Raw genomic sequence first — 26,621 nt, 5'->3', positions numbered from 1 at the left:
TTTCCTGCTGCTATCAATCAAACTCTAAATAAGATTCTGAACCAGCAGCAATTTTGAAAGAAGTCTAAGTCTAAGTAAAACAACATATATTTCTCCTATTTCTCCTATTTTCCTGTTGCTGTTAAAAAAAAAGAAGTCTAAGTCTAGTCTGTAGTCTGTCGTAGACTTATTTCTAGGCCTGAGTCTGACCATTTTGAATGTTTGGTTAGCCTGTCGTAGGCCTATTTGTTTTAAACATATGTAAATAAGCAATTTAAATAATGTTCAAATAGACTAACTAACTAAAAAAGCAAGAGATAAAAATTTATTTGCTTTGACTTATTTTAACTTATCTATTAGCATAAGTTATGTGAGACTATTTGTTTAAGAAAACTTATAAAAATAATATTCATCGTGTGTTTTCATTTTATTTTCATATGGTCTTCAAGATAATCAAGTTTTATTTATGTATTTTAATTCAAAGTACAAAATATAACATAATGATAATAAAAAATTGTTCATATTTATTTAAATAAGTCGGCCTGAAAGGTTTAAAAGACTATGTTTAGGATTTGAAGCCTAACCTTTTTAACTATATTATAAAAAAAAAAATCTAGGCCTTTTCAATTTAACAAAAATGTATAGTCTAACCTAAACTTATATATACTAGCCTGAATATCCCTGTTTTCGGTCTGACCTATTTCTACTCATAGTCACAACCTAAAGTAATCTAATCTGACTTGTGTGAAAAACTCTCCACGTGTTTTCTAGAGAGAAGTTTGTCCCTCTCTCTCTAAGAAACTTATCGTGTTCCCTCCCTCCAAACTTTAGGGTTTGTGGTGGTTTTTTTCACCGGCTACTCTGGTTCGTGTTCCCAGGTCCCCTGGTTCCCTTCCCACTTTTGTGGGTTTCGCCCTATCCTTGTTTGCTGAAGGGTGTTTGGCTTGTGTCGCATAGTGCTTGACTCTATGGAGCAGTGGAAAAATATAGCCTTTTCCAAAGAGGAAGAGGAAGGTGTGGTGGTGGCGGAGGAGGAAGTGTGCGAGGAAGAATCTTTTCAGACGACCTTAGCGGGTAGACTCTGGATGGATAGCAGTTACAACGTGAGAGCATTTAAGAGTACTATGATTAATGCTTGGAGATTGAAGAACCATGTTGAAATCCAGGATCTCAGCAAAAACCTCTTCTTGTTCAAGTTTGCATCGAAGAGGGATTTGGAGTCGGTTCTAAAGAATGGACCCTGGAGTTTCGACAGAGCTCTGTTAGTCTTGAAGAGAGTTTCAGGTGAAGAGCAGCCGTCAGATCTGAATATGCATTTTAGCCCTTTCTGGGTTAGAATCTACGAACTCCCGTTGATGCTCCGATCTGAGGCCATGGCAAGGAAGATTGGGTCTATCATCGGTACTTTCGAAGAGATGGATACAAGAGAAGCATGCAGGAACGGGCGTTTTCTGAGAATCAAAGTTACGGTGGACCTAAAACTACCTCTGAAAAGAGGAACAGTGGTTAAATTCAAAGAGAAGAACCTGCGGGTGCATTTCAAATATGAGAGGTTACCAACCTTTTGTTTCGTCTGTGGGAGGATCGGACACCAGCTGAAAGATTGTGAGTCACTGGAGGAGCTAACTGAAGAGGGTTTTGAGGAGCTGGAGGAGCAGGATTTATCCTATGGACAATGGTTAAGAGCTTCACCGTTACCCAAGATGAGTGATCAAGTGAAGAAGAAGGAGTCCAGTTCTGGGAATTGCAGCAAGAGTTTGTTCAATGCCCCATCCAGTCAGAGTAGATGTGAACCGAAAGAGAAAGGCTTGCTGGAGGACAATGAAGTGCAACAAGCTCAGGAGGGTGGAGATCCAAAGAGGCTGGTTTCAGTGAACTCAAAGGAAAAACCAGATGGCTTGGACATTGAGACAGTGGCTGAATCCTTGGGCGCCGTTGATCTGTCTGTAGCAGAACCAGTGGAAACAATAGAGAAGCAGGTGGCTACACAACAAAAGAAATGGGTGAGGAAGAAAGAAGAAAGGAAAGCAGGTACTCCTCAAAGACGTATGAAAGGAGGGGAAAATTTGAAAAGGCAACTTATTGATGTTATGATAACTGAAGGTTCTATTGATGATTGTGGCAGTGGAGAAAAGAAGAGGAAAGCTGCTGTTGGAGAAGATATTGCAAAAAACTTTTCACCAGAGGTGGTGTTGGATATCCAACACCGCCTACCCCAATGAATCTCTTGAGTTGGAACTGCAGGGGTTTGGGGCATCCTCGGGCAGTTCGAGCCTTGTCAAGGCTCATCAAACTTGAAAACCCCTCTGTGGTCTTCTTGATGGAGACTAAACTGAAGGTTGATGAAATGGGAAAAATATCTTTTAAGCTTGGCTACAAGTTTTCGCAGGTTGTGGATTGTAGAGGGAGTGGTAGAGATAGGGCTGGGAGCTTGTGTCTTCTTTGGAAAGATCCGGTGGTTATTCAGATTCAGTCGTTCTCTCATAATCATATTGGGGGTTTTTGTGAGTCGGAGGATGAAGAAGGCCCTTGGTCCTTCACGGGCTTCTATGGTTTTCCGGAGGAGATGCGCAAACGTGATTCGTGGTTATTGGTTGAAGATCTTTCAAGGAATCTGGGTGGGAAATTGCTGATTTTTGGAGACTTTAATGACACGGTTCAAGAGAATGAAAAGCGGGGTGGTAATTGCAGAACGTCTTCTCAACTTTCGTGGGGCAGGCAAACTTTGGAGAATTGCAGACTTATGGATGTTGGTTTCTCTGGCTACCCTTTTACTTGGACAAATGGGAGAAGGGGTTTGGACAATATTCAGTGCAGATTGGACAGAGTCCTTGCTAATAACGCCTTCTTGGAGTCCTTTCCTCTTACTAAGGTCTTTCACCTTCCCAGGTTTGGTTCGGACCATGCTGTCCTAAGGATTGTAGTAGAGAAGGAGAGTTTCCCGGAACGTAAGCGGCATCTGTTTAGATGTGTGGTTTAAAGAACCAAAGTGTGAGAGCTTGGTTAGGCATTTGTGGTCTGAGAAGTCAGGATTTATTTCTGAAAAAACTAAGTCTATTCAAGCCCTCCAGGACGTCTTTAAACATTTGAGAACGGGGAACATAGCAAAAGAGCTCAAGCGTATTGAAGAGTTGCTTCAAGAAGAAAGAAGGTGGTCTGAGGATCCTAGAGAGATGGACAATTACAAAGCCCTTGAAGCTCAAAGAAACAAGCTCCTGATTTTAGAAGAGACCATGTGGAGGCAACGGAGTCGAGCGGTGTGGCTCAAAGGGGGAGATAGAAACACAAAGTTCTTCCATTACAAGGCTAATCAACGGAGGCAAACTAATAGGATTAAGAAACTCATGGATGCAAGAGGAAAATGGTGGAGTGGCCCGGTGCACTGTGAAAGGATCCTGCTTGAATATTTTGAAGGAATTTTCTCTTCCTCTGATCCCTCAAATATTCTTGAAACATGCGGTAATTGTCAAGGTAAACTTTCTGAGGATCAAAAAGCTTGGTGTGATCTGGTCTTCACTGCTGAAGAAGTTAAGAGGGCCGTTTTCCAAATGCATCCTAACAAAGCCCCTGGTCCTGACGGATTACCGGCTGTGTTCTTTCAAAGATTTTGGAACATTGTTGGCTGTGAAGTCACTAATTCTGTCCTGGGTATTCTCAACAACGGTCAAGACCCCACTTTGATTAATTCGACCTTCATCGCTCTTATTCCGAAGATTAAACATCCTAGGCTCCCTCAGGATTTCCGTCCTATTAGTCTCTGCAATGTCGTGATGAAAATAGTCACGAAAGTTATTGCTAATCGCTTGAAGGAGCTGCTGCCTGGAATTGTCAGTGAGGAGCAAAGTGCTTTCGTCAAAGGCCGGTTGATTACTGACAACGCTCTTATTGCCATGGATTGCTTCCATTGGATGAAGAACAAAAAAGCTGGAAAAAAAGGGGTTATGGCGTTGAAGCTGGATATGTCCAAGGCCTACGATCGTATTGAGTGGGACTTCGTGGTTGGGACCCTAGAAGCTTTTAATTTCCCTACGGGGCTGATTCAGATTATCAAGCGTTGCATCTCCTCTGTGTCTTACCAGATCCTTGTTAATGGCCATCCGAGTAGGAAGTTCACTCCGGCAAGGGGTCTCCGTCAAGGGGACCCGTTGTCACCGTATTTGTTTATCCTTTGTGCTGACATTTTTTCAGGTATGATACATAAAGCTGCTTCCTCAAAGGACCTCCATGGTATTCAGGTGGCAAGGAAAGCTCCGGTTATTTCCCACTTGTTTTTTGCGGACGACAACCTTCTCTTTTCTAGAGGCAGTGAGGAGGAAGCGGACAGAATTCTCCAACTTCTCCAAACCTATCAACAAGCTTCAGGGCAGGTTGTCAATTTCGAAAAGTCTGAAGTTTCTTTCAGTAGCAACGTCAGCGAAGCGGCTAGGGAGGTTATCCGTAGGAAGCTGGGATTCAAAGCAGTGGACAGCCATACGAGGTACTTGGGGCTCCCGGTAGTTTTTGGTCGATCTAAAAAAACTGTGTTCTCTTTGGTTGTGGAGAAAGTGTGGAAAAAGGTTAAGGGGTGGAAAGAAGGTTTTTTGTCCAAGGCAGGGAAGGAAGTTCTTATCAAGGTTGTGGCACAAGCGATTCCGACTTTCATTATGAGTTGTTATAAACTCCCTGATTGTGTCTGTGATGATATTGAAGCAATGATATCCAGGTTTTGGTGGGGAGCTAAAGAAGGTGAGAGGAAAATTCACTGGATGAGTTGGGACAAGATGGCTCGATCAAAAAGTGACGGCGGTATGGGTTTTCGTGGCTTCAGGGATTTTAATACCAGCCTCTTGAGTAAACAATTCTGGCGTCTTTGGCAGGGAGATGGATCTCTAGTGGAGCGGTTTTTCAAAGGAAGGTATTATCCTCGTAGTTCTATTGCGGAAGCAGGCTTGGGTTACAAACCAAGCTACGCATGGAGGAGTATCTATAGCTCTAGAGATGCCGTTTTGAGGGGTGCTAGATGGCGCATAGGGAACGGAGAGCGGGTGAAGGTTTGGACCGATAATTAGATTCCTACTTTACCAGGTTTCAAGCCCCTTAGTCCTTTGGTTCCGCTAAACAATGAGATGATGGTCAGTTCCCTTATCGATAGTGACCTTTGCTGTTGGAAGATGGGCTCCTTGAAAGAGTTGTTTGGAGAGAGTGATGTTGCTCATATTGCCTCTATTCCCATCTCTAGGGTGGTGTTGGAAGATAAGCTAGTGTGGAACGCTGAGAAGCACGGAGATTTCTCGGTCAAAACGTCGTACCACCTCCTGGGAAATGCCAGACGGAGCAACAACCCTGGACCTTCAGCTCGTGATGAAGATGGCTTTTGGAAGTTGCTTTGGAAAGCGCCTATTGAGAATAAAATTAAGGAATTTTTGTGGAGGTTGGTCAAAAACATCTTACCGTTACGGACGAACGTTTGCAAGAAAGGTATCTCTCTAGACCCCTCTTGCCCTCTTTGTTTTGAAGAGGCTGAATCGGCTGCTCACCTTTTCCTGCGTTGCGATTTTATTAAAAGAATGCTCTTCGCGCCCCCGTTGGGAATAAGGATCCCGCCTGTTGATGATGTTATGGTTTGGTTGTTGAGGACTTTTAGGTACAAGGACACCAGGTTGTGCCAAGTGCTTTGTATTGGTCTGTGGAAGGTTTGGAAAGCCAGGAATGATGCCGTCTTCAACAAGGTTCGGCCTTGTCCTATGCTTGTTGCCAAAGATGTGTGGCTCTCTGTAACTGAGTTTGATTGCAGCAGGTCTGTTACTATGGATCGTCTAATGCCGGCGCTGGTTGAAAATTCGTATGGTAATGCGTGGATTATCCAAACAGATGCAGGCTGTTTTGAGGGAGGGACTGTTGCTCTTGGTTGTGTCATTAAGTCTGCCAAGCATGGCATTTTGCTTGCTGCGACTCAGAGGTTTCCCAGTTTCGTCAATCCGGATGCTGCTGAAGCGCTTGGAATTCGGTGGGGAATGCAGCTAGCTAATGATTTCAACCTCGAGGAAGTGATGTTCCAGTCGGATGCGCTTGGGGTGGTTGACTGCGTTAATGGAGTGTGCTCCTTGCCGGATATTGAGCCCATTGTCTTAGATTGTTGTTTGCTTCGTAATCATTTTAAGTTTTCTTCTGTCATGTTCATTGGTAGAGAGTCCAATACTGATGCTCATAATATGGTGGGCATTGGGAAGTTGGTTGGATCTCGCACGTGGTTAGGTGTTATCCCTCTGATTGAGGAGATTCGTGTATCTTTGGCCATTTCGGTCCTTTCTTAATATATCTTTGTGTTTCCATAAAAAAAAAAGTAATCTAATCTGTAAAAATTTCCATGTGAAACTACTCCTCTTTTTTTCCGGGTCAAAAGGTGCCAGTGTGACACTACGTAAACAGAAAAGCAACAAACAACCAACACCTAATTTCAATTTGAATCCTTCTTCAATTCAACTATATATATATATATATATATATATATATATATATATATATACATACATTTCACTTTCTTTGTCTTTCTTTTCTCACCAACCTCTTTCTTTCCAATTTCTCGCAGATCTTCGTGAATGCTAGAAACCCTTTTCCCCTTCGATTTCATGCGCTCCCTTTCACCGTCAACAACGGCGAGCGCTCTCTTCCTTCCATCTCTCTTCCCTTTCGCTTCCTGCATGCAAGGTTGGCATTATCGCTGCCTCGGTCTCGATCCATCAAAACCCTAAATCAACCATTTTCCACATTCTTTTGAAATTCTTTACGAATTTCAACTCAATTTCGTAGGGTGTAGTTTGTTGTTTGAGTTTTTTTTTTGGATTTGTGATTTGTAGTGTGTGGTAATTAATACGGACACAATGTTGTTGAGCAAGCATAAGAAGAATCACAACGCCAATGGCGGCAAGAGGCTGTTGGTTAGCATCAATGTGCTGGGAAGTGCTGGCCCAATTCGGTTTGTTGTGGATGAGGAGGAGCTTGTTGAGGCTGTTATTGATACTACTTTGAAGTCCTATGCACGTGAAGAACGGTTACCGCGACTGGGGAGTGATCATAGAGATTTCTTTCTCTACTGTCCTCATCATGGATCTGACGGTATATTGATCTTTTTCTTCAATTGCATAATGTAGTATCGTTCTTCTATTAATTCACAATTTATTGTTATTTGTTTAAGTGAACAAATCTATATAGATAGTGAGAGGATGGAAATTATAGGCTCAGTTGTTGAGAAAGTATTGATGACAAATTATTTACCTCTTTGCTATGCATAGTCGTCAAGCCGGGATAAAAGGAAAGGGTTGTGTTAGGCCGTGGACGGCGAACGCAAAACTGTGTTGAATGTCTACGACATTGATCAATTAGGAAGTAATGAACATTACAATGAAAGTTGATCCATGTAGACGACCCCACTTAATGAGATAAGGTTTGATTGATGTTGTTGAGTAGTTTCGGACTCAGGTACCATAAACAAGGAGTCTAGGGTTTGAACCCTGGCGTGTGTGGAGAAAACATGGTGCACGTCTTGTCTTGTGTGCTTAAGATATTTCCAAACCCATGAAATAGGTGTTTATGAACTTGATTCCTCACTTATCTTGTCGTTAGTTCCTAGCTTCTTTTGCATAAACATTGCATTGTTTTAAATCTTTTCACTTGCTAGATTGGTTGAGATTTGAAAGGATGAGTTTTGCTTAACTATGTAGTTGTACCTGCTTATTTTTCACATTTTGGTTCGCATATTGAAGCATATTGAATTATATCTGTAACTTTTTAAGATATAATCGCCATGCAGTTACTTTAATCAAACTTGATTTTTAAATTTTAATGCATAGAATTGTTTCTCTAAACACGCTACACCTCTCTGTGTTTTGGTTTGATGGTGCAGCGGCTTTGAGTCCATGGGACAAAATCGGATCACACGGAGCTCGGAATTTCGTGTTATGCAAGAAGCCACACACTACAATTGAAGCAGCTGATAATGGAAGTGGGACTTCGTCACTTTCACGCAGGGGGAGTGGTAGTTGGAGGTCTTGGTTCCACCTCAACATTAAAATTTCTTCCCATTAATGAATCAACTTGAGATTGGGGATCAAACATTTGCTACAATGTTTTACATGATTGTTGGGTAAAATTACTTTTATGATTCATCTTGGCTGTGTTTGTTTCTAGGTTGTCTCTAATGGCACTAGCCAGAGACAACAGCTTTGAATTCTGGCAAGAATAAAGTTTTTCTGATGTATTTGGTGATGAGCCTTTGAATTTTTGGTGGAATAAAACTTTTGTTATGAACTAGTAACAAACCATGCACGGTTATATAAGAGCATTTGTTTAGATAATATATTTATTTTAAATAGAAGGTAAAAAAAAGAAAAAAAAATATTTAAATTAATAGTAGATTTTTCGTATATAAAATATTTAAATAAATAATAAATTTTTTTCTGTATATCATTTTGGATCATAAATATCATTTTTCATATATAAAAATATTTAAATTAATAATGGATTTTTTTTCTTGTATACCATTTTTTAATCAAAATTTTTTGGATCACAAATATCATTTTCATATATCATTTTTCATATGTAAAAATATTTAGATCATTAATAGATTTTTTTACATATACAAATATTATTTATGTTCAGGGATCTTTACAAAAATATCTCAATCAATTGTAAGTTATCGTATATAAAAATATTTAATTAATAATAAATCTTTTTCCGTAAATAAATATCATTTATGTTTAGTTATCATTTAGAAAATATCTGAATTAATAGTAAATTTTCGTATATAAAAATATTTAAATTAATAATAGATAATAGATTTTTTTCCCTATACCATTTTTTAATCAAAATTTTTGGATCACAAATACCATTTTTCAATTAAAATTTTTGGATCACAAATACCATTTTTCATATATATAATAGTATTTAGATCATTAATAGATTTTTTCGATATACAAATATTATTTATGTTTAGGTATCTTTTACAAAAATATTTGAATCAATTGAAAATTTTCGTATATAAAATTTAGATCAATAATAATTTTTTTCCCGTATACTTCTTTTTTTTGAATAATTTTTTTTTGGATCATAAATACCAAAAATATTTGGTTATTATGAGAAATGACAACAATGAATCACAGCCAATAAATTTTAATGGAATGGATTGGTTTCTCTTTCTATGATCCTTAATATTTATTTTAAATCAACATAGAAAGAGAAACCAATCTAGTTCATTAAAATCAACAAATCTAAATTTAATGGTTGTGATTTATTATTCTCATTTCTCATAATAATCAAGTGTTCTCACTTGAGCCGTCTTCTATATATATATATATATATATATATATATATATATATATATATATATATATATATATATATATATATATATATATATATATATATATATATATATATATATATATATATATATATATATATATATATATATATATATATAGGCAGCATATCAAGTGAGAGCAATTTTTAAATGAGAGATGAGAGGAAGAAATATCAACCATTGAATTCATCAAGAGAGAGAAATTAATAGCCTCATTAATGTATATATGCACAATTTTTTTTTAATATTGAATTAGTTATATTTTGTTTTCATATTGAATTAATTATATTGATGTGTTGTTATTAGCATAGATTTTCAAAAAAATCATTTTAATTGTTATTGTTGAATTATAATTTTATTTTTATTTTCTACTTTTATATAAATAAAAAAAGAGAAGTGAAAAAATGATTTGAATTCAAAAAAGTGAAAAGTGAGTTGAAAAAAATAAAAAAATAAAATAAAAAAAATTGCCCATAAAATTATTAATTTACTAGGGGTGTTCGCGGTGCAGTTTGGGCGGTTTTGACAAAAAAAATCATCCGAACCGCAAGAGAAAAAATAGTGCGGTTTGGTTTGGTTCGGTTGGCTTTTAAAAAAAATCTGAACCAAACTAATGCGGTTTGGTTTGGTTCGGTTGGTTCGGTTTTTTACAAATATTTTATTGAGTCATACATACACATATAAATGACAACATAATTTTGTATTTAGACATTCATACACTATCAAATTACAACAAAACTAGTCATATTTTGACAATAATTTTCCATTTAATATGTAAAAATTAAATTAGACAAAAGTGGAATACTAAATATAAAATAATAACATAAAATAATATAAAAATTATTATAATAAAACAAAAATAGAAGAGATGAAAGATTAGTGAAGGTGAAAAAGAAAAAAAATGTTGAGAGATTAGAGAAGAAGATGTGCGATAAAAAAGAAACTGAAATACGAAACATTTAATAAAAATGAGAAGGTGAAAAGGAAAGAATATAAGAAAGTAGAGATTATAGAAGAAGTGGGAAGATGTATGTGGCAAAGAAGGTGCAATAATGTTATCAGAGATTTGAGAAGATCGAGACTGAAATTATATGTGTAAGGATGAGAAAATTGTTCGTAATCATAAGACTAATGTATAATAGGTTTAAGTTTGGGTTGGATGTGATTTAAGTAATATTTAGGTTAAAACATAATGCGGTTTGATTCGATTTGGTTCGGTTTACAAAATACAAACCGCAAATCGAACCGAACCGTGCGGTTTTGTTAAAAAATGACCCAAACTAATCCGAACCAAATGCGGTTTTTTGCGGTTTCGGTTTGGTTTGGTTTGCGGTTTTCTATTGGGTTGGTTTGGTTTTGAACACCCCTAATTTAGACTAAGCTAACAAAAGAGTATTTTTGTGATTTCCAAAACAACAACTTTTCTTATATTATAGATTTTGCTAATTGTTACTCTAGAAATGTGAGAAAAGAATAAGTTTTAGTCTGACCATCTTATCTGATGTTATATTCTTAATAAGAAAATTTATGTAATGGTTGGTGAACCAAATATGGGACAACAACAACAACAACAGTTTTCCTAAGTGTTTGAGTATGAGCCGCATAACTTGGACATTTGGCACCCAAATCCTCTAAAAACCATTCAAACTCATCAAATCATTTTTTCGCCCAAGTGCAAATCATTTTCATTGCCTAAGCGTGACTCCTTCATCGCCCAAGAGCGGACAATTTAAGTAACGAGTCTTATCGCTGAAGTAACACTAAGCTCATTTTCATAATTAAAATCAACCAACAAACTCTCAATCTTTCAACCCAAATTACGGAGCACTGTTTTTTTCATTGCACCATGAGAATACGTGGCCACAAGATTTTAAAATATTGGCGAGCCCAATAATAAAAAATACCAAAAACATTTCTTTTTCTTTCTCTTTTTCTAGCATAATAATTAGGAAGCAAGTAAAGATCACGCTAACATTCAATCACAAGTTTAACTAAATAGTCCCCGTTGAGTACAACGGGTGTGAGAAGTGCTAATAAGTTCTCCTTGCATCACCAACCCCCGAATCCTAATTTGGTTGCGATGACCATCTTATCATGCGTTCTTTGTGGTTTTTATCGATATTTTCTCTTTTCTTTTGGAATAAATAAAGTTCGGTGGCGACTCTATTGTATTTCGAGTGTGCGATGCACTCGAGTATTTTTCGCGTCGTGACACTTGTATGCTTGAGCAACTTTACTTCTTTTCAATCTTTCCTACTGCTATCAATCAGACTCTAAATAAGATTTTGAGCCAAAACCTGATAACAAATTTTAAGAAGGAAAAGTCAACACAATTCAACCTCCTTTTTTATGTTTTTCTATATGAGTGTAGATCATCATTTCTTTATCTAAGTGCAAACGATCATTTCTATTTCTCCTTCATCAGATAAATGGTTAGAAATTGTTCTATACATAAAAACAAACATTAAAATGTAATTATTCTAATTATATTGTCATCATCAAAACTTCATAGTCAAAAATTATTATTTTAGTGATTTATTTAAAGACCATATAGAGAAAGAATTATAAAAAGTAGTATTATTTTATTATAATTTTAATTGTTTTTGTGTTTGCTTAAATTGAAAATTTTAGATTGTTTTAAACCTATATATGTAGTCAGTTATAAGATACAATAATCTTAAAGTAAGAGATATATCATAAAGAAGATGAAATTGACATATGAGAATTTGTTACAACTAGGGTGGAAATATATCGGGCCGAGTTAGGCTTTGTTAAATTTGTAGTCTGTTAAAAAAATTGAAGTCTAAGTCGGGCTTGAGTCTGGCCTTTTTGAAGATCTGGTTAGCCTGTTAACCTACATAAAAGCCTATTTATTTTAGACATATGTAAATAAGCAATTTAAATAATGTTTAAATAGACTAACTAACTAATAACTAACTAAAAAAAGCAAGAGACTAAAAATTTGTTTGCATTTATTTATTTTAACTTACTATGTATTAGCATAAATTATGTGAGACTACTTGTTTAAGAGAACTTATAAAAACAATATTCATTGCGTGTTTTCATCTTATTTTTACAAGGTCTTCAAAATAATCAAGTTTTATTTATGTATTTTAATTCAAAGTACAAAAATAACATAATAATAATAATAAAAAATTGTTCATATTTATTTAAATAAACCGACCAGAAAGGTTTAAAAGACTATGTTTAGGATCGGAGCTTTTTCTATTTAACAAAGATGTGTGGCCTAGCCTGAACCTATATAGGCTAGCATGTAAACCTCTGTTATCAGTGTGACTTATTTCCACCGCTAGTTACAACCTACTTCCTCCGTCCCACATTGAGTGACCCAGCAAAAAATGTAAAAAAGTAAAAGAGATAACATTGTTTTTACCATAGTATCCTTATTATATATTGAAAATGATGAACTTTTTAATAATTAGAGAATAGAATTAGAAAAAAATATATTAAAAATTGAAATGAGTCATTCATTTTGGGACATCATTTTATTCCAAATAATTTAGATGGGATAGAGGGTGAAACTACTGCTCTTTTATCCGGGTCAAAAGGTGCCAGTGTGCCACTACGTAAACAGAAAAGCAACAAACAGCCAACACCTAATTTCAATTTGAATCCTTCTTCATTTCAACTATATATACATTTCACTTTCTTTGTCTTCTTTTCTCACCAACCTCTTTCTTTCCAATTTCTCTCAGATCTTCTTGAATGCTAGAAACCCTTTTCCCCTTTGATTTCATGCGCTCCCTTTCACCGTCAACAACGGCGAGCGCTCTCTTCCTCCCATCCCTCTTCCCCTTCGCTTCCTGCATGCAAGGTTGGCACTATCGCTGCCTCGGTCTCGATCCATCAAAACCCTAAATCATCAGTTTTCCACATTCTTTCTAAATTCTTTACGAATTTCAACTCAATTAGGGTGTAGTTTGTTGTTTGTGTTTTTTTTGGATTCGTGATTTGTAGTGTGTGGTAATTAATACGGACACAATGTTGTTGAGCAAGCATAAGAAGAATCACAACGCCAATGGCGGCAAGAAACTGTTGGTTAGCATCAATGTGTTGGGGAGTGCTGGACCGATTCGGTTTGTTGTGGATGAGGAGGAACTTGTTGAGGCTGTTATTGATACTACCTTGAAGTCCTATGCACGTGAAGAACGGTTGCCGCGTCTGGGGAGTGATCATAGAGATTTCTTTCTATACTGTCCTCATCATGGATCTGATGGTATTGATCTTTTTTCTTCAATTGCATAATGTAGTATGAGTATCGTTCTTCTATTAATTCACAATTTATTGTTATTTGTTTAAATGAACAAATCTATATAGATAGAGTGAGAGGAATAGGATGGAAATTATAAGTTTAGTTGTTGAGAAAGTATTGATGACAAATTATTTACCTTTGGACCTATGTTAGCTTTGCTATGCATTGTTGTCAAGTCCGGATTAAAGAAGAGGGTTGTGTTAGGCCGTCCGTGTCGAAATTATGTTTTATGTTTTCCAGTAATGTTGGTCTGACTGGTTGGGGACTTGGGTACCATAAACAAGGAGTCTAGGGTTTGAGCCCTGACTCTTGTGTATAAAGAAAACATGGCACACATGCTCAACAAGTTCCCAAACTATTTGATTCCTCACTTATCTTGTAGTTAGTTCCTAGCTTCTTTTGCATAGACAATGCATAGTTTTAAGTCTTTTAACTTGCTAGATTGATTGAGATTTGAAAGGATAAGTTTGCCATAACTTTGTTGTTGTAACTGTTTATTTTTCACATTTTGGTTTGCATATGGAATCCTTGAGGACCGTCCCTCTCTTTGATAAGGGAGGTCGTGTGTGTGTAGACCGTAGAGAAAGAGAAAAGTCAAGAGGAGATATAGTTCTTTGTAATTAAGTTGAATGCGGAGTATTTTCAAACTTTGATTTTGAATTATCTTTTTCACTTGGATTAAAAGTGAGTTGGAATGAAATTAAGTCATTTATATTTGTAACTTTTTAGCATAATTTTATGGTATAATCACCATTACTTCCATCATACTTGATTTTTAATGCTTAGAATTGATTCTCTAAACAAGCTACCCCTCTCTGTGTATTGTGGTATGATGGTGCAGCGGCTTTGAGTCCATGGGATAAAATCGGATCACAAGGAGCTCGGAATTTCGTGTTATGCAAGAAGCCACACTCTACAAATGAAGCAGCTGATATTGGAAGTGGGACTTCGTCACTTTCCCGCAGGGGGAAGTGGTAGTTGGAGGTCTTGGTTCCACCTCAACCTTAAAATTTCTTCCCATTAATGAATCAACTTGAGATCTGGGGATCAAACATTTGCTACAATGTTTTATATGATTGTTGGGTAAATTTTCTTTTATAATTCATCTTGGATGTATTTGTTTCTAGTTTGTCTCTGTTCGCACTAGCCAGAGACTACAGCTTTGAATTCTGGCAAGAATAAAGTATTTGTGATGTATTTGGTAATGAGCCTTTGAATTTTTGATGGAATAAAATTTTTGTTATGAATTTTGCTAATTGTTATCTCTGGCAATGTGGGAAAAGAATCTAAGTTTTAGTCTGACCATCTTATCTGATGTTATATTATTAATAAGATAATATATGTAGTGGTGTATGCTGAGTGGTTGGTGAACCAAATATGGGACAACAGCAGCTGTTTTTTGTTTTTACTCTGATAATAGTCGCTTATAATCGATTGGGATATTTCAACAGCAACAAAAAATGTATGCTCACTTTGGTGGTTTAGAAAGGAATTTTACTCCAATGTTACTTTGTAGGGACAGATCTTATTTTGGATTTTGATAAATATAGTTTTTTTTCTTTTCAACAATCTAGTGGTTAAATTCACACACTAATGGAGAATCTCATATTTGAATTCGGGCTCTTGCATGCGGCTAGGGTTGTTTTCAATCCGGACCGGTTCGGGCATCCAAGGTCCTTAGAGTTGGATTGAAAACTAACCCAGAGGACCGGACCAGAACAGTATTGAGTAATTTTTTTGCACTGAAACCGATCCGGTATGTTTGGGTAAACTGATACCGGATTGGATATTGGATGATTTGTTATTGAAAAATCGAAATTGGATCGATAATTTTCAGATCAGGTATCCAGACCACCAGAATTAGAGAGGAAAAATAAACCACCTGAATTAGAGAGGAAAAATAAAATAACAGTTCACATCGTTTTCACAATAAATTGCAATAACATTAAATTTCCAGAATCTCATTCCAATTTGAGGTTCACATTACATTTTAATCAAAATTCATATAATCAGTTCACATATTCAAAATAGAACTTAATGCAAATAATTAAAACCTTGTTTAAACATAAGTTCTTAAACTTATGTTTTAAAAAAAACACAAAATATCATTTGTTAATGATGCTTCAGAACAATCTCATCATTGACATTGTAATTATATATATCTTCAAATTGTTGTTGTAGAAGAAGCGACAACCGGATCCTCACAGAAATCTCAACATTTTATGTCAAAATTGATACCAGGGAAAGAACTATTCCACATCTCAAACATGCAAACAATATTATAACAAAAAGAAAAAAAAAAAATAAGAATTTAGAAACATTACACAATTGTTGTAGGCTTGAACAAATCACACTAAGCCTCTAACAGAAATGATTCAAACACTCATGCAAGAAACTATTGTGGCTTGATCGAAATTTGGGAGAAAGACGAAATACTAGAAGAGAGAGGCGGAACGGAAGTGTATGTGTGTGTGTGGTGAGAGAGAGAGAGAGGGGGGGGGGGGGGGGGGGAAAGGAAATGAAAAACTAAAGAATTTATATAAATGCTTACCGGGTACCCGTTGGATAAATGGTTTGATTCTTTATTCTGGATACAGATTAAAATTATATCCATTATCAAATCAAGAGACGTTTCGGCCGATCCAATGATCTGATTCCAATGGACCGATTTCTGGGAGAAAGAGAGAGAGAGAGAGAGAGAGAGAGAGAGAGAGAGAGAGAGAGAGAGAGAGAGAGAGAGAGAGAGAGAGAGAGAGAGAGAGAGAGAGAGAGAGAGAGAGAGAGAGAGAGAGAGAGAGAGAGAGAGAGAGAGAGAGAGAGAGAGAGAGAGAGAGAGAGGGGGGGGAATGAGGAAATGAAAAAACTAAAGAATTTATATCAATGCTTACTGGGTACCCGTTGGATAAATGGTCTGATTCTTTATTCTGGATACGGATTAAAATTATATCCATTATCAGATCAAGAGACGTTTCGGCCGATCCAATGATCTGATTCCAATGGACCGATTTATGAATGGTTTTTGGTTCTTCAGCGCCAAAAACAACTCTACATGCGTCCTTTTAACTGCCATTTATTTCGTTTTTGTATTTGACATTTTTTTCTGCCTTAGTACTAGATATTAATCTAGAAGAATCAGAAATAGGATTATCTTAATTACTCTCTTGCTTTTTAGTCTTACATTTTATTTGGAAATTTGTAGCGGAAAGTTGAGGAGGAATTTGAAATGGGGATATAATTGAATGGAAAGAATTGAGAGATGTGGATTGAGAGGGTTTTAGAAAGATCATTTTTATTCACAATACAATAAAATTAAGTTTGGAGACTTACAAAATTTTGTATTGGAATAAGGGTTTTTTAGGACTTAAAAAGAATTTCAAATACAATCGATCTTATAATAATATAAATTATAAAAGAGAAAAATTTAATTTTAGAGATTTAAGAATTAATTTTATGTGTTTGAGTGTAAATATGATTTTTACATTAAAATTTATTAAAAAAAAGTTTTACAAGTGTAAGTGACATATTCGATCATGCAATTTCATATAATTGATAGCATATGTCTTTTGATGACTAGCATTGGATCATGCAATTTCATATAATCACGGTAAGAGTTGAAAAAATATTTTAAGAAATTCTTAAAATTTCCCTCAGAATTCAGAAGTACATTTTCGGACGCATTATTTTCACATCAAAATATTTCCTAAAGCGAGCCTCAATCTTTTTTTCTCCAAAATTTAGTTTGGAGATGCATCTCCATATTCCCCCAATATGCACCCCATGTATTCTTAAGTGAGCCATATTTATTTTAAGATAAATTGATTAGGAGATGCATCTTTAGATCCACCCTAGACAGAATATGGAGATGCATTTTTATATTCACACAGGACAATAAATTTTGACTTTGTTTTATAAATACACTTATGTAATTGACGATGCATAATATGTGTAATATCATATTCAATTTCTTATAAATTAAGCCATACACTAACCAACTAATATGAAAATAACATATATAAATGAATAAATTCGGAATACATACGACAACATCTATGCCACACATCAACAACGTGATATATCCTAGTCTCCTCCTCCTTTGGTATCTCTTGATGAATTGACATAGATGGATCTCCCAGAGCATCTGATGTCATATAAGAATGTAACACCCTGAAATGCCACTAGATGTACTAGTATGTAGTACTCCAGTTGTTAGGAGCTAGGGTACCACGTGCCTCATCCGATACCAAATGATTAATGAAATCATTATACATGGCATCCACATCTATGTGTGCATGGAAGAAGGAGCAGAATCAAATGAGTCTCTGGGACAAACTTTATGTAATTGAATTATCGAATGATGCGCTCAGGAAGATGTTGATACATCATACGTGAATTACAAGCCAGCCATCTAGAGTAGAAGGCTGTGTCGTCCAAGGGACGCAACTGGCAGTGATCAGTGTACGCTTGAAAGTGTATATATTTTGTTACCAAGTGTAACACCCTAATTTCCCAAGGTAAGATAAAGAAATAAATCAAGAATATATGATATTTTCACATTAGGATGTCACACATCTCAAATCACAACCAGATTTGTACCACTTATAATCGTTCAACACAACATATTCTCAGTGCAACTGAAGCATACAATAATTTCCCTTAATTAAATTATTATCTCATACATGCAGCATCACAGCAATGACAATCAATATACTTAAACATCACAACATCATCACAACTTGCAAATTATACTCGACAAAACTCCAAAACTCTCATCAATCACCAATTTTTCAATTAAAAAGATTATAACTAGTAATTCACATTACCTCAGCATTAATGGGGTCTAACAATGCTCTAACAATCCATAAAAATAAAAAAAAAAATAATTTGGAACATCAATACAAGAAAATAGACCCATTTACGCATGTTTCGGGTGCATGACGGGTTACCCGTCACGAGCAAAATGCCTGTCAATAGCATCAAAATTCTAAAACTCCACACATGTCACCACCATGATGACCAACTCTACATTTGAGTGTGGGGTCCGTGGCGGGTTACCTTCCATGGCCATGGACCCGACATAGACTTGTAGAAGACAGAATTTTGTTTCTGCGTGGAGTTCAATTTTGAACTCCGATTTTTCATTTCTAGGTCCTCAAATTAATCATAAATCATCATAAAACTAACATGTTATCATCAAACAACCTATTCTTATCAATTATAAGTAAAATAAACATTTAATCATCACTTTTTATCATGATTCCAAAACCTTCAAAGTCAACAATGAAGAATTTCTACAACATGAAACCTCGTAACATCATATCCTAACAATTCTCACGAATTTCAACATGCAAAACAGATCATAATACCAATTGATTATCGAATTTCAGCTTCACATACAATTATCATAAAACATACATAGTCATACAAACCCTATTGGAGGTTAAAGACTCCTCAAATCTATCCCTCATGCATATACCTGTTAATTAAATAATTCTCCCCTTATGTTATTATCCTAGCAGCAATGCAAATTCTAGTTTTTGATTCTCTTCTTCCTCCTAAGTCCTGAACCTCTTTCTCTCTTCTTAGCCTCTTGCCCCTAATTCTCCAAGATAGGTTTAACGTACTGATAACCAAAAAAAACTCCCTAAACCTAAATTACCTCTTTATATGTATGTATATATATATATATATATATATATATATATATATATATATATATATATATATATATATATATATATATATATATATATATATATATATATATATATATATATATATATATATATATATATATACATACTAGGGTAATTTTAATTATAATTATGGTCCAACCTCTATCTCCATTACTTCTTCCTCCCCCTGATTTTATTTATTTCCACTCTGGTCCCAAACCTTATATTTTCTCATTATAATTAAATAAATCTAATAAAATGCTATTAATTATTAAAACAATCTCTAATAATTCTACTAATCTTTATTTACTCTACACGCTCTCACCATAAGGCCGCACACCCCAATCACCTAAATTTTATTTAATTATCACCACATAGTAATTAAATAAAACGAAAATAATTATAAATAATTCAAATAAAAGAGAATAGTTTAAATTTGGATGTTACAACTCTCCCTCATTTAAAGATTTTTTGCCTTCTACAATTACGTTAAGTAAACAGATTCAGATATGACTCCCTCATCCAACTCTAAAGCTCTGAAGTCCCGTTTCCACCAGCCGATCCTCCCCAAGTTACCTTCACCAAGGTAATCTCTTTACCATGCAACTGCTTCACTTCCGAATCCTCTATCTGCATGGGTGATGCCTCAACAGTCATGTTATCTCTCACCTGCACATCATCCACTTGGATCACATGAGACGGATTCAGAATGCATCTCCCCAACCGAGACACTTGAAACACATTTGGAAGATTAACAAGTGACGGTGGTAAAGCAATCCAATAGGCCACTTCTCATATCCCTTTCAAAATCGGGTATGGGCCAATGAAACACGACGCGAGCTTTCGAGACTTCAAAGCTCAACCAACACCAATTACTAGAGTAACTCTTAGAAACACATGATCTTCCTTTTGAAACTTCAAGTGCTTTCCTTTTCTCATTATGGTAGCTTTTTAGAAACTTTGAAATTATTGTTGAGATACCTCTTTACTTTTCAGTTTCATTTTTCCTCTTTCATATTATTAACTCTTGTAATTAGTAATCATCTCTAAAATAGTGAAACATGGGGCTCTAGGGTTTTAATGGGAATATGGGTTTTGATTGTGTTTTTGATTTTTGAATACTTGTGGTGATGATTGTTTGCTGCTAGGCTTGGAATTTTGGGCAATTTTTGTTGGAGTGTTGATGAGAGATTGATTTGCAAAGGTAAGAGAAGTGGAAATCAACAAGAGCGTGACGTGAAGAAGTACTAGTGGTTAGCAGTGTAAGAGATGGAGAGTAATTTTATTTTATTTTTATTTTTCATAACATGTTTTAATTCTCTTTGATGACATTTAGTTTGTAAATAGAAAAGTAATAAAGGATAATTAATTGAATTAATGGTGAGAGAATATAGGGGGCGACTCATGTTTCTATTACATTAGGGTCTGTTTGGTTCAAACGAGAAGGAGGGGAGGGATTTTAATGGAGGGAAGGGGAGAGAATTTTATTAGTTATATGTATGTTTGGTTCAAACGAGGGGAGGGGAGGGGAGGGAATGAATTTTAGTTACAAATATGTTTGGTTCATGAGGGGAGGGGAGGGGAGGGGTTTTATTAATAATTTACATTTTTATCCTTATGATTTTATATAACTGATATGATATTCAAAGGTGAAAATTTTATAAATAATTTTTTGAAAATAATGTTTGTAATATTAAGTGATTAAAAATTTATAACTTACCACATAACATTAAAAATTTATAAGAGTTACGTAAAGGCGTAACCAGGTACGCTCCCTGCTGTAACCGGTTACACCTGACACTTTTTGAAAAATTATTTTAAAAACTCATATCTTTCAAATTGTATTTCGGTTTTAAGCGCCATTTTGAGCGTTGTAAAGATAAATAAATATTTTATGTAATAAAATGATGTAACGGGCAGTGGCTCGATTTTACTTTGAAATCCCAATTTTAATTTGTTATAGTACGTTGTATATCGAATGTGTGTTTGATAAATGTAATAGATGTGGTGACGTTGTGAGAAGATGGCTGTGATACGAATGTTGTAATTGTTGTGAATATGTTTAATTTGATTGTTGAATGGTGTTGAACATGAACATATTGAATTCGGTGTGCTATCAATGAGTATAATGTGATGATTTTGTTCATCGTAATCGGTGTGATGGTGAGTATGTTATATGTGTTACAGGCATTCATAATCATTCTTGGTGGCTGAATCCCGGTGTTATTTGGATCAGTGGAGGCTAATTCTCATTGTGTGGAATTAGTGCTCGGCAAGGCTGTATCCCGGTGTTGGTTGGATCGGTTTAATGGGTTAATCTCATGATGAATTGGTACCACATGCATAGAGTCGTTGCATTTTTATATGTGTCGCTATAACATGATTGGAAGATTTCCAGTGTTATTCCGTAGTGATGTGTTGATTGCATTTTCGTAATTGTTGACGAAAATTTTGAAAATCTAAATATGTTGCAGTTGAGTGAATAATCTGCTCATGATGTTTTGTCATTAAGAACTTATAATATAGTTTAATTGTGATATGTCACACCCTTACTATTGATATTTTTCAGATTGAGGAGTAGCGACATCTGTACTTGGTGAGGATAGCTTGTAGGCTAGTTCGTTAGTTTTGGCGTCGGTGTCATGCTCTGGTCTTGTAACACTGGGGAACACTTGTTTTAGAGTTAATTGATAAACTCTCATTTATTTGGTTTTTGGATTATGTTTAATTGATTGGTGAATTGATGGTTTAGTTTAAAAATTATTTCCGTTGTGTTGAACATTGTTTACTGAATAATGTGAGTTCATTTCCTCAAAAAGGCATGACAATTAATTTAATATTTATTACTTTTGGAATTTGGACATCCTTGTTCATGCTTAATCTCAATTTAAATTTATATTTTGCGGGGGTTTAGAAGAGTGTTACACAAGTGAGCCTAAGGGGATGGCCCATTGAATTTTGTTTTGGGAATTTCTTATTGCACTCGTATAGGACGAAAAACACCCTTAAAATCTCAAAATACCATTCGGATATGCATATCCGAAGACACCTTTTTCACATTTTAAGATGTTTCGATGACCATCGACACTAATTTGGTTGCGATGACCATCTTATTCTTCGTTATTTTTGAATTTTATCGATATTTTCTCTTTTCTTTTGAAATAAATAAAGTTCGGTGGCGACGTATTTAGAGCGTGTGGTCTCGAGTATTTTATTATAATTTTAATTGTTTTTATGTTTTCTTAAATTTGAAGTTTTAGAATTTTTTAAACCTAATAATTAAAATAATCTAACCTGTAAAATTTCCAGATGAAATCACTCCTCTTTTTTTCCGGGTCAACAGGGGCCCGCTATGAAAACAGAAAATAAAGAAACAAAAACAACCAACAGCTCATTTGAATCGTTCTCCAATTCAACTATATATACTCCATTTTCTTCTTCTTCTTTTCTCACCAACCTCTTTCTTTCCAACATTTCTCTCAGATCTTCGTGAATGCTAGAAACCCTTTCCACATTCGATTTCATGCGCTCCCTTTCACCGTCAACAACGGCGAGCGCTCTCTTCCCCTTCGCTTCCTGTATGCAAGGTTGGCATTATCGCTGCCTCGGTCTCGATCCATCAAAACCCTAAATCAACCATTTTCCACTTTCTTTCTAAATTCTTTACGAATTTCAACTCAATTTCGTAGGGTGTAGTTTGTTGTTTGTGTTTTTTTTGGATTTGTAATTTGTAGTGTGTGGTAATTAATATTGACACGATGTTGTTGAGCAAGCATAAGAAGAATCACAATGCCAATGGCGGCAAGAGGCTGTTGATCAGCATCAATGTGCTGGGAAGTGCTGGCCCGATTCGGTTTGTTGTGAACGAGGAGGAACTTGTTGAGGCTGTTATTGATACTACTTTGAAGTCTTATGCACGTGAAGAACGGTTACCGCGTTTGGGGAGTGATCATAGAGATTTCTTTCTCTACTGTCCTCATCATGGATCTGAAGGTATTGTTCTTTTTCTTCAATTGCATAATGTAGTATCGTTCTGTTAATTCACAATTTATTGTTATTTGTGTAAATGGACAATAGGACCAATAGTTTTATCTATATAGATAGAGTGAGCTTGAGATGATGGAAATTATAGGTTCAGTTGTTAAGAAAGTATTGATCACAAATAATTTACCTTTGGACCTATGTTAGCTTTGCTATGCATAGCCGGTCCCAAGCCAGGATTAAAGAAGAGGGTTGTGTTAGGCCTTCGACCGCCAACATAAAATTGTGTTGAATGTCTATGACATTGATCAACTACGAAGTAATGAACATTACAATGAAAGTTGATGATCCATGTAGACGATCCTATTTAGTGGGATAAGACTTGGTTGATGCTGTTGAGTGGTTTCGGACTCGGGTACCATAAACAAGGAGTCTAGGGTTTGAACCCTGGCTCTTGTGTGTGGAGAAAGCATGGCACACTTCTTGTGTGCTTAAGAAGTTTCCAAACCCATGAAATAGGTGTTTTTGAACTTGTTTACTACTGATAAAGAATTTGTTAAGTAATTTTAATTATTCTGTAATTTGTTGTTATCTTTTCGAAACTATTTGATTCCTCACTTTTAGTTAGTTCCTAGCTTCTTTTGCATAGACATTGCATTGTTTTAAATCTTTTAACTTGCTAGATTGGTTGAGATTTGAAAGGATGAGTTTGCTTAACTATGTAGTTGTAACGGCTTACTTTTCATATTTTGGTTTGCATATGGAATTTTTGAGAACCATCCCTCTTTGAAATGGGAGGTTGTGTGTGTATAGACTGTAGAGAGAGAAAAAAACCAAGAGGAGATATGGTTCTTTGTAACTAAGATGAATGCAGAGTATTTGTAAACTTTGATTTTTAATTATCTTCTTGATTTAGATTAAAAGTGAGTTGGAATGAAATGACGTAATTTATATTTGTAACTTTTTAGCATAATGTTATGGTATTATCACCATTACCTCCATCATACTTGATTTTTAATGCTTAGAATTGATTCTCTAAACAAGCTACCTCTCTCTTTGTATTGTGGTTTGATGGTGCAGCTGCTTTGAGTCCATGGGACAAAATTGGATCACATGGAGCTCGGAATTTTGTGCTATGCAAGAAGCCACACACTACAAATGAAGCAGCTGATAATGGAAGTGAGACTTCGTCACTTTCACGCAGGGGAAGTGGTAGTTGGAGGTCTTGGTTCCACCTCAACCTTAAAATTTCTTCCCATTAATGAATCAACTTGAGATTGGGGGATCAAACATTTGCTACAATGTTTTATATGATTGTTGGGAAATTTACTTTTTCTGATTCATCTTGGCTGTGTTTGTTTCTAGGTTGTCTCTGTTGGCACTAGCCAGAGACAACAGCTTTGAATTCTGGCAAGAATAAAGTATTTCTGATGCATTTGGCGACGAGCCTTTGAATTTTGGATGGAATAAATATTTTGTTTTGAATATTTCTAATTGTTATCTCTGGCAATGTGGGGGGGAAAATCCAAGTACCATCTTATCTGATGTTATATTATTAATAAGAAAATTTATGTAGTGATGTACAACTACAAGTTATTTGCTTGGACCAGCAAAGTAATAAATTAAGTATTATTATATGAGCTGTATACTGGGTGGTTGGTGAACCAAATATGAGACAACAGCAACAGCGGCTGTTATTTGTTTTTACTCAGATAATAGTCGTCTATAATCGATTGGGATAGTTCAACAGCAACAAAAAATGTGTGCTCACTTTTGGTGGTTGAGAAAGGATTTCAGCTCCAATGTTAACCAAAGTAGGACTGCTCTTATTTTGGGTTGGTAAATATATATATTTTTTTTGTAAAATAGTCTAGTGGTTAAATTCGTACACTTTAACGCTCTTCTAAAAGCTACATGATGAAATTATGGTTACACTTTATATCAGCTATTATAATCACCTAAAGGAATAAACCTCTCAAAATAATGCTTACCATTAAAGTAAAATACTTCATATTATGGCACTTCCTTCAAACAAGTTACTTCATTATTACTTTTGACCACAGCTGCAATCTCTAATGTTGATAACAGATCATGCTAATTTGACCAAATTTACAAAGTAAGCCGATTTTGAAATTCAAAAGTCAAAGACATGTTTGCATGAGGCATAATTAAAAAATCCTTCGGGCTCATGTTGCTATGTAACAACTTGTCTATTTCTATCAAAATTAAACATTTTAATAGTAATCTTAGTACACTATCAAAGGTTATAAATAATGAAAATACTTGAGAAAAATGATACTCATTGAGATGAGAGAGACTAAGAGGTATTTGAATTAAACTGGGTTTTAAAAAGTACTATAGAGATTGTATTATGTATAGAGATATTACAATTAATTATATGATATAGTCGATTAGAGACTATTTTAAGTGTATTCTTTGGCTACCAAGCAAGTTTTGAATCAATCAATCTTACCATATGGACCAACCTTCAAAGTATTAAACGAGCGACAACCTACCAAAGATTTCCTAGGGGAAAGAGGAACCAGTTCCCAGGTACCACTGCTTTGAAGAGCACACATCTTATCATTCATTGCTTGCCTCCACTCAGGATGAGATAACGCTTCACTTGGAGTTTAAGAATAGAAACAGAAGACAAGAAAGGCAAGCAAGTATAATGCAAAAGGGAAAGACGGTGATAACATAAAACAATATAATGTGAAGAAGGATTTCATGTTTGACGTATACCTTTTTGAATAGCAATCAGGAGATCAGACTCACGTGGCAGGATCAGATCTGGTGATGACGGGGGCGTCGGAGGAGGAAAAATCCAAAGGTTCAAAACAAATGTTAGAAGAGGAAAAACAAGAGAAAGTAAAATTGTTATTTCATATATTCGTTGAATCTTTTCGAAACAGAAGAATATATTCAGATTACAAAAGTTTATATGGACATTATCATTCACTTGATTGGGGCTAAACCTGCACCTATTTCTAACTAATTCTGAGGCAGTTAAGACTTAAGACTAACGGTGCTTGTGGCATTCTAACAAAACTAATTAGAGCCATGTGGCTCTATTACAAGTTGTCATATTGCATATTAATAGTAAACCCATAGATAACTATCTCAAATACTCACACAACAAGATACAAGGCCAATGCAATATCTCTACAATACCGAATAGAAAATTGTATTTCCCTTGAGAAGGCTTTGCTAATATGTTTCTAACCAGAGCTTGGGGTTTATCTGTAAGACTATAAGCTTCTGGGAGACAATAGAATAGAAGTTCAACTAAAGTTCAAGAGGAGAGCCAACAAGAACCAACGAAACAGGTAGAAACTGATAAAGAAAAACAATAAAGGGCAGCACCCAATGAAGAGGT

At 35.3% G+C, this 26,621-nt stretch overlaps 3 protein-coding genes and 1 pseudogene across 3 annotated transcripts; all 4 read left to right on the top strand.

Moving 5' to 3' along the window:
• The first annotated feature begins 5,087 nt into the window (after window positions 1-5,087).
• On the top strand, window positions 5,088-6,272 carry LOC131598327 (uncharacterized). Its single transcript, XM_058870942.1, has one exon. The coding sequence runs from the start codon at window positions 5,088-5,090 to the stop codon at window positions 6,270-6,272; it is 1,185 nt and encodes a 394-aa protein (XP_058726925.1).
• A 252-nt stretch (window positions 6,273-6,524) lies between these two features.
• On the top strand, window positions 6,525-8,261 carry LOC131595960 (uncharacterized). Its single transcript, XM_058868501.1, has 2 exons — window positions 6,525-7,074; window positions 7,862-8,261. Exons 1-2 carry the CDS (start codon window positions 6,840-6,842, stop codon window positions 8,041-8,043), a joined length of 417 nt encoding a protein of 138 aa, XP_058724484.1. The 5' UTR covers window positions 6,525-6,839; the 3' UTR covers window positions 8,044-8,261.
• A 4,661-nt stretch (window positions 8,262-12,922) lies between these two features.
• LOC131595959 (uncharacterized) lies at window positions 12,923-14,836 on the top strand (annotated as a pseudogene).
• Window positions 14,837-22,657: 7,821 nt separating this feature from the next.
• On the top strand, window positions 22,658-24,722 carry LOC131600311 (uncharacterized). The gene is made up of 2 exons (XM_058872494.1): window positions 22,658-23,254; window positions 24,323-24,722. Exons 1-2 carry the CDS (start codon window positions 23,020-23,022, stop codon window positions 24,502-24,504), a joined length of 417 nt encoding a protein of 138 aa, XP_058728477.1. The 5' UTR covers window positions 22,658-23,019; the 3' UTR covers window positions 24,505-24,722.
• The last annotated feature ends 1,899 nt before the right edge of the window (window positions 24,723-26,621 follow it).

The sequence above is a fragment of the Vicia villosa genome, linkage group LG4 (genome assembly GCF_029867415.1).
Source record: "Vicia villosa cultivar HV-30 ecotype Madison, WI linkage group LG4, Vvil1.0, whole genome shotgun sequence".
In the NCBI taxonomy this organism is placed as follows: Eukaryota; Viridiplantae; Streptophyta; class Magnoliopsida; order Fabales; family Fabaceae; genus Vicia; species Vicia villosa.
The sequence above is the reverse complement of the archived record's forward strand: the minus strand, read 5'-3'. Positions and strand labels throughout refer to the sequence as shown.

Bases quoted from the DNA above. Each gene is read 5' to 3' on its own strand.
- LOC131600311 (XM_058872494.1), top strand. From the start codon at position 23,020: ATGTTGTTGAGCAAGCATAAGAAGAATCACAATGCCAATGGCGGCAAG. The intron at 23,255-24,322 runs GTATTGTTCTTT...TTGATGGTGCAG, and splicing joins TCCTCATCATGGATCTGAAG to CTGCTTTGAGTCCATGGGAC.
- LOC131595960 (XM_058868501.1), top strand. From the start codon at position 6,840: ATGTTGTTGAGCAAGCATAAGAAGAATCACAACGCCAATGGCGGCAAG. The intron at 7,075-7,861 runs GTATATTGATCT...TTGATGGTGCAG, and splicing joins TCCTCATCATGGATCTGACG to CGGCTTTGAGTCCATGGGAC.
- LOC131598327 (XM_058870942.1), top strand. From the start codon at position 5,088: ATGGTCAGTTCCCTTATCGATAGTGACCTTTGCTGTTGGAAGATGGGC.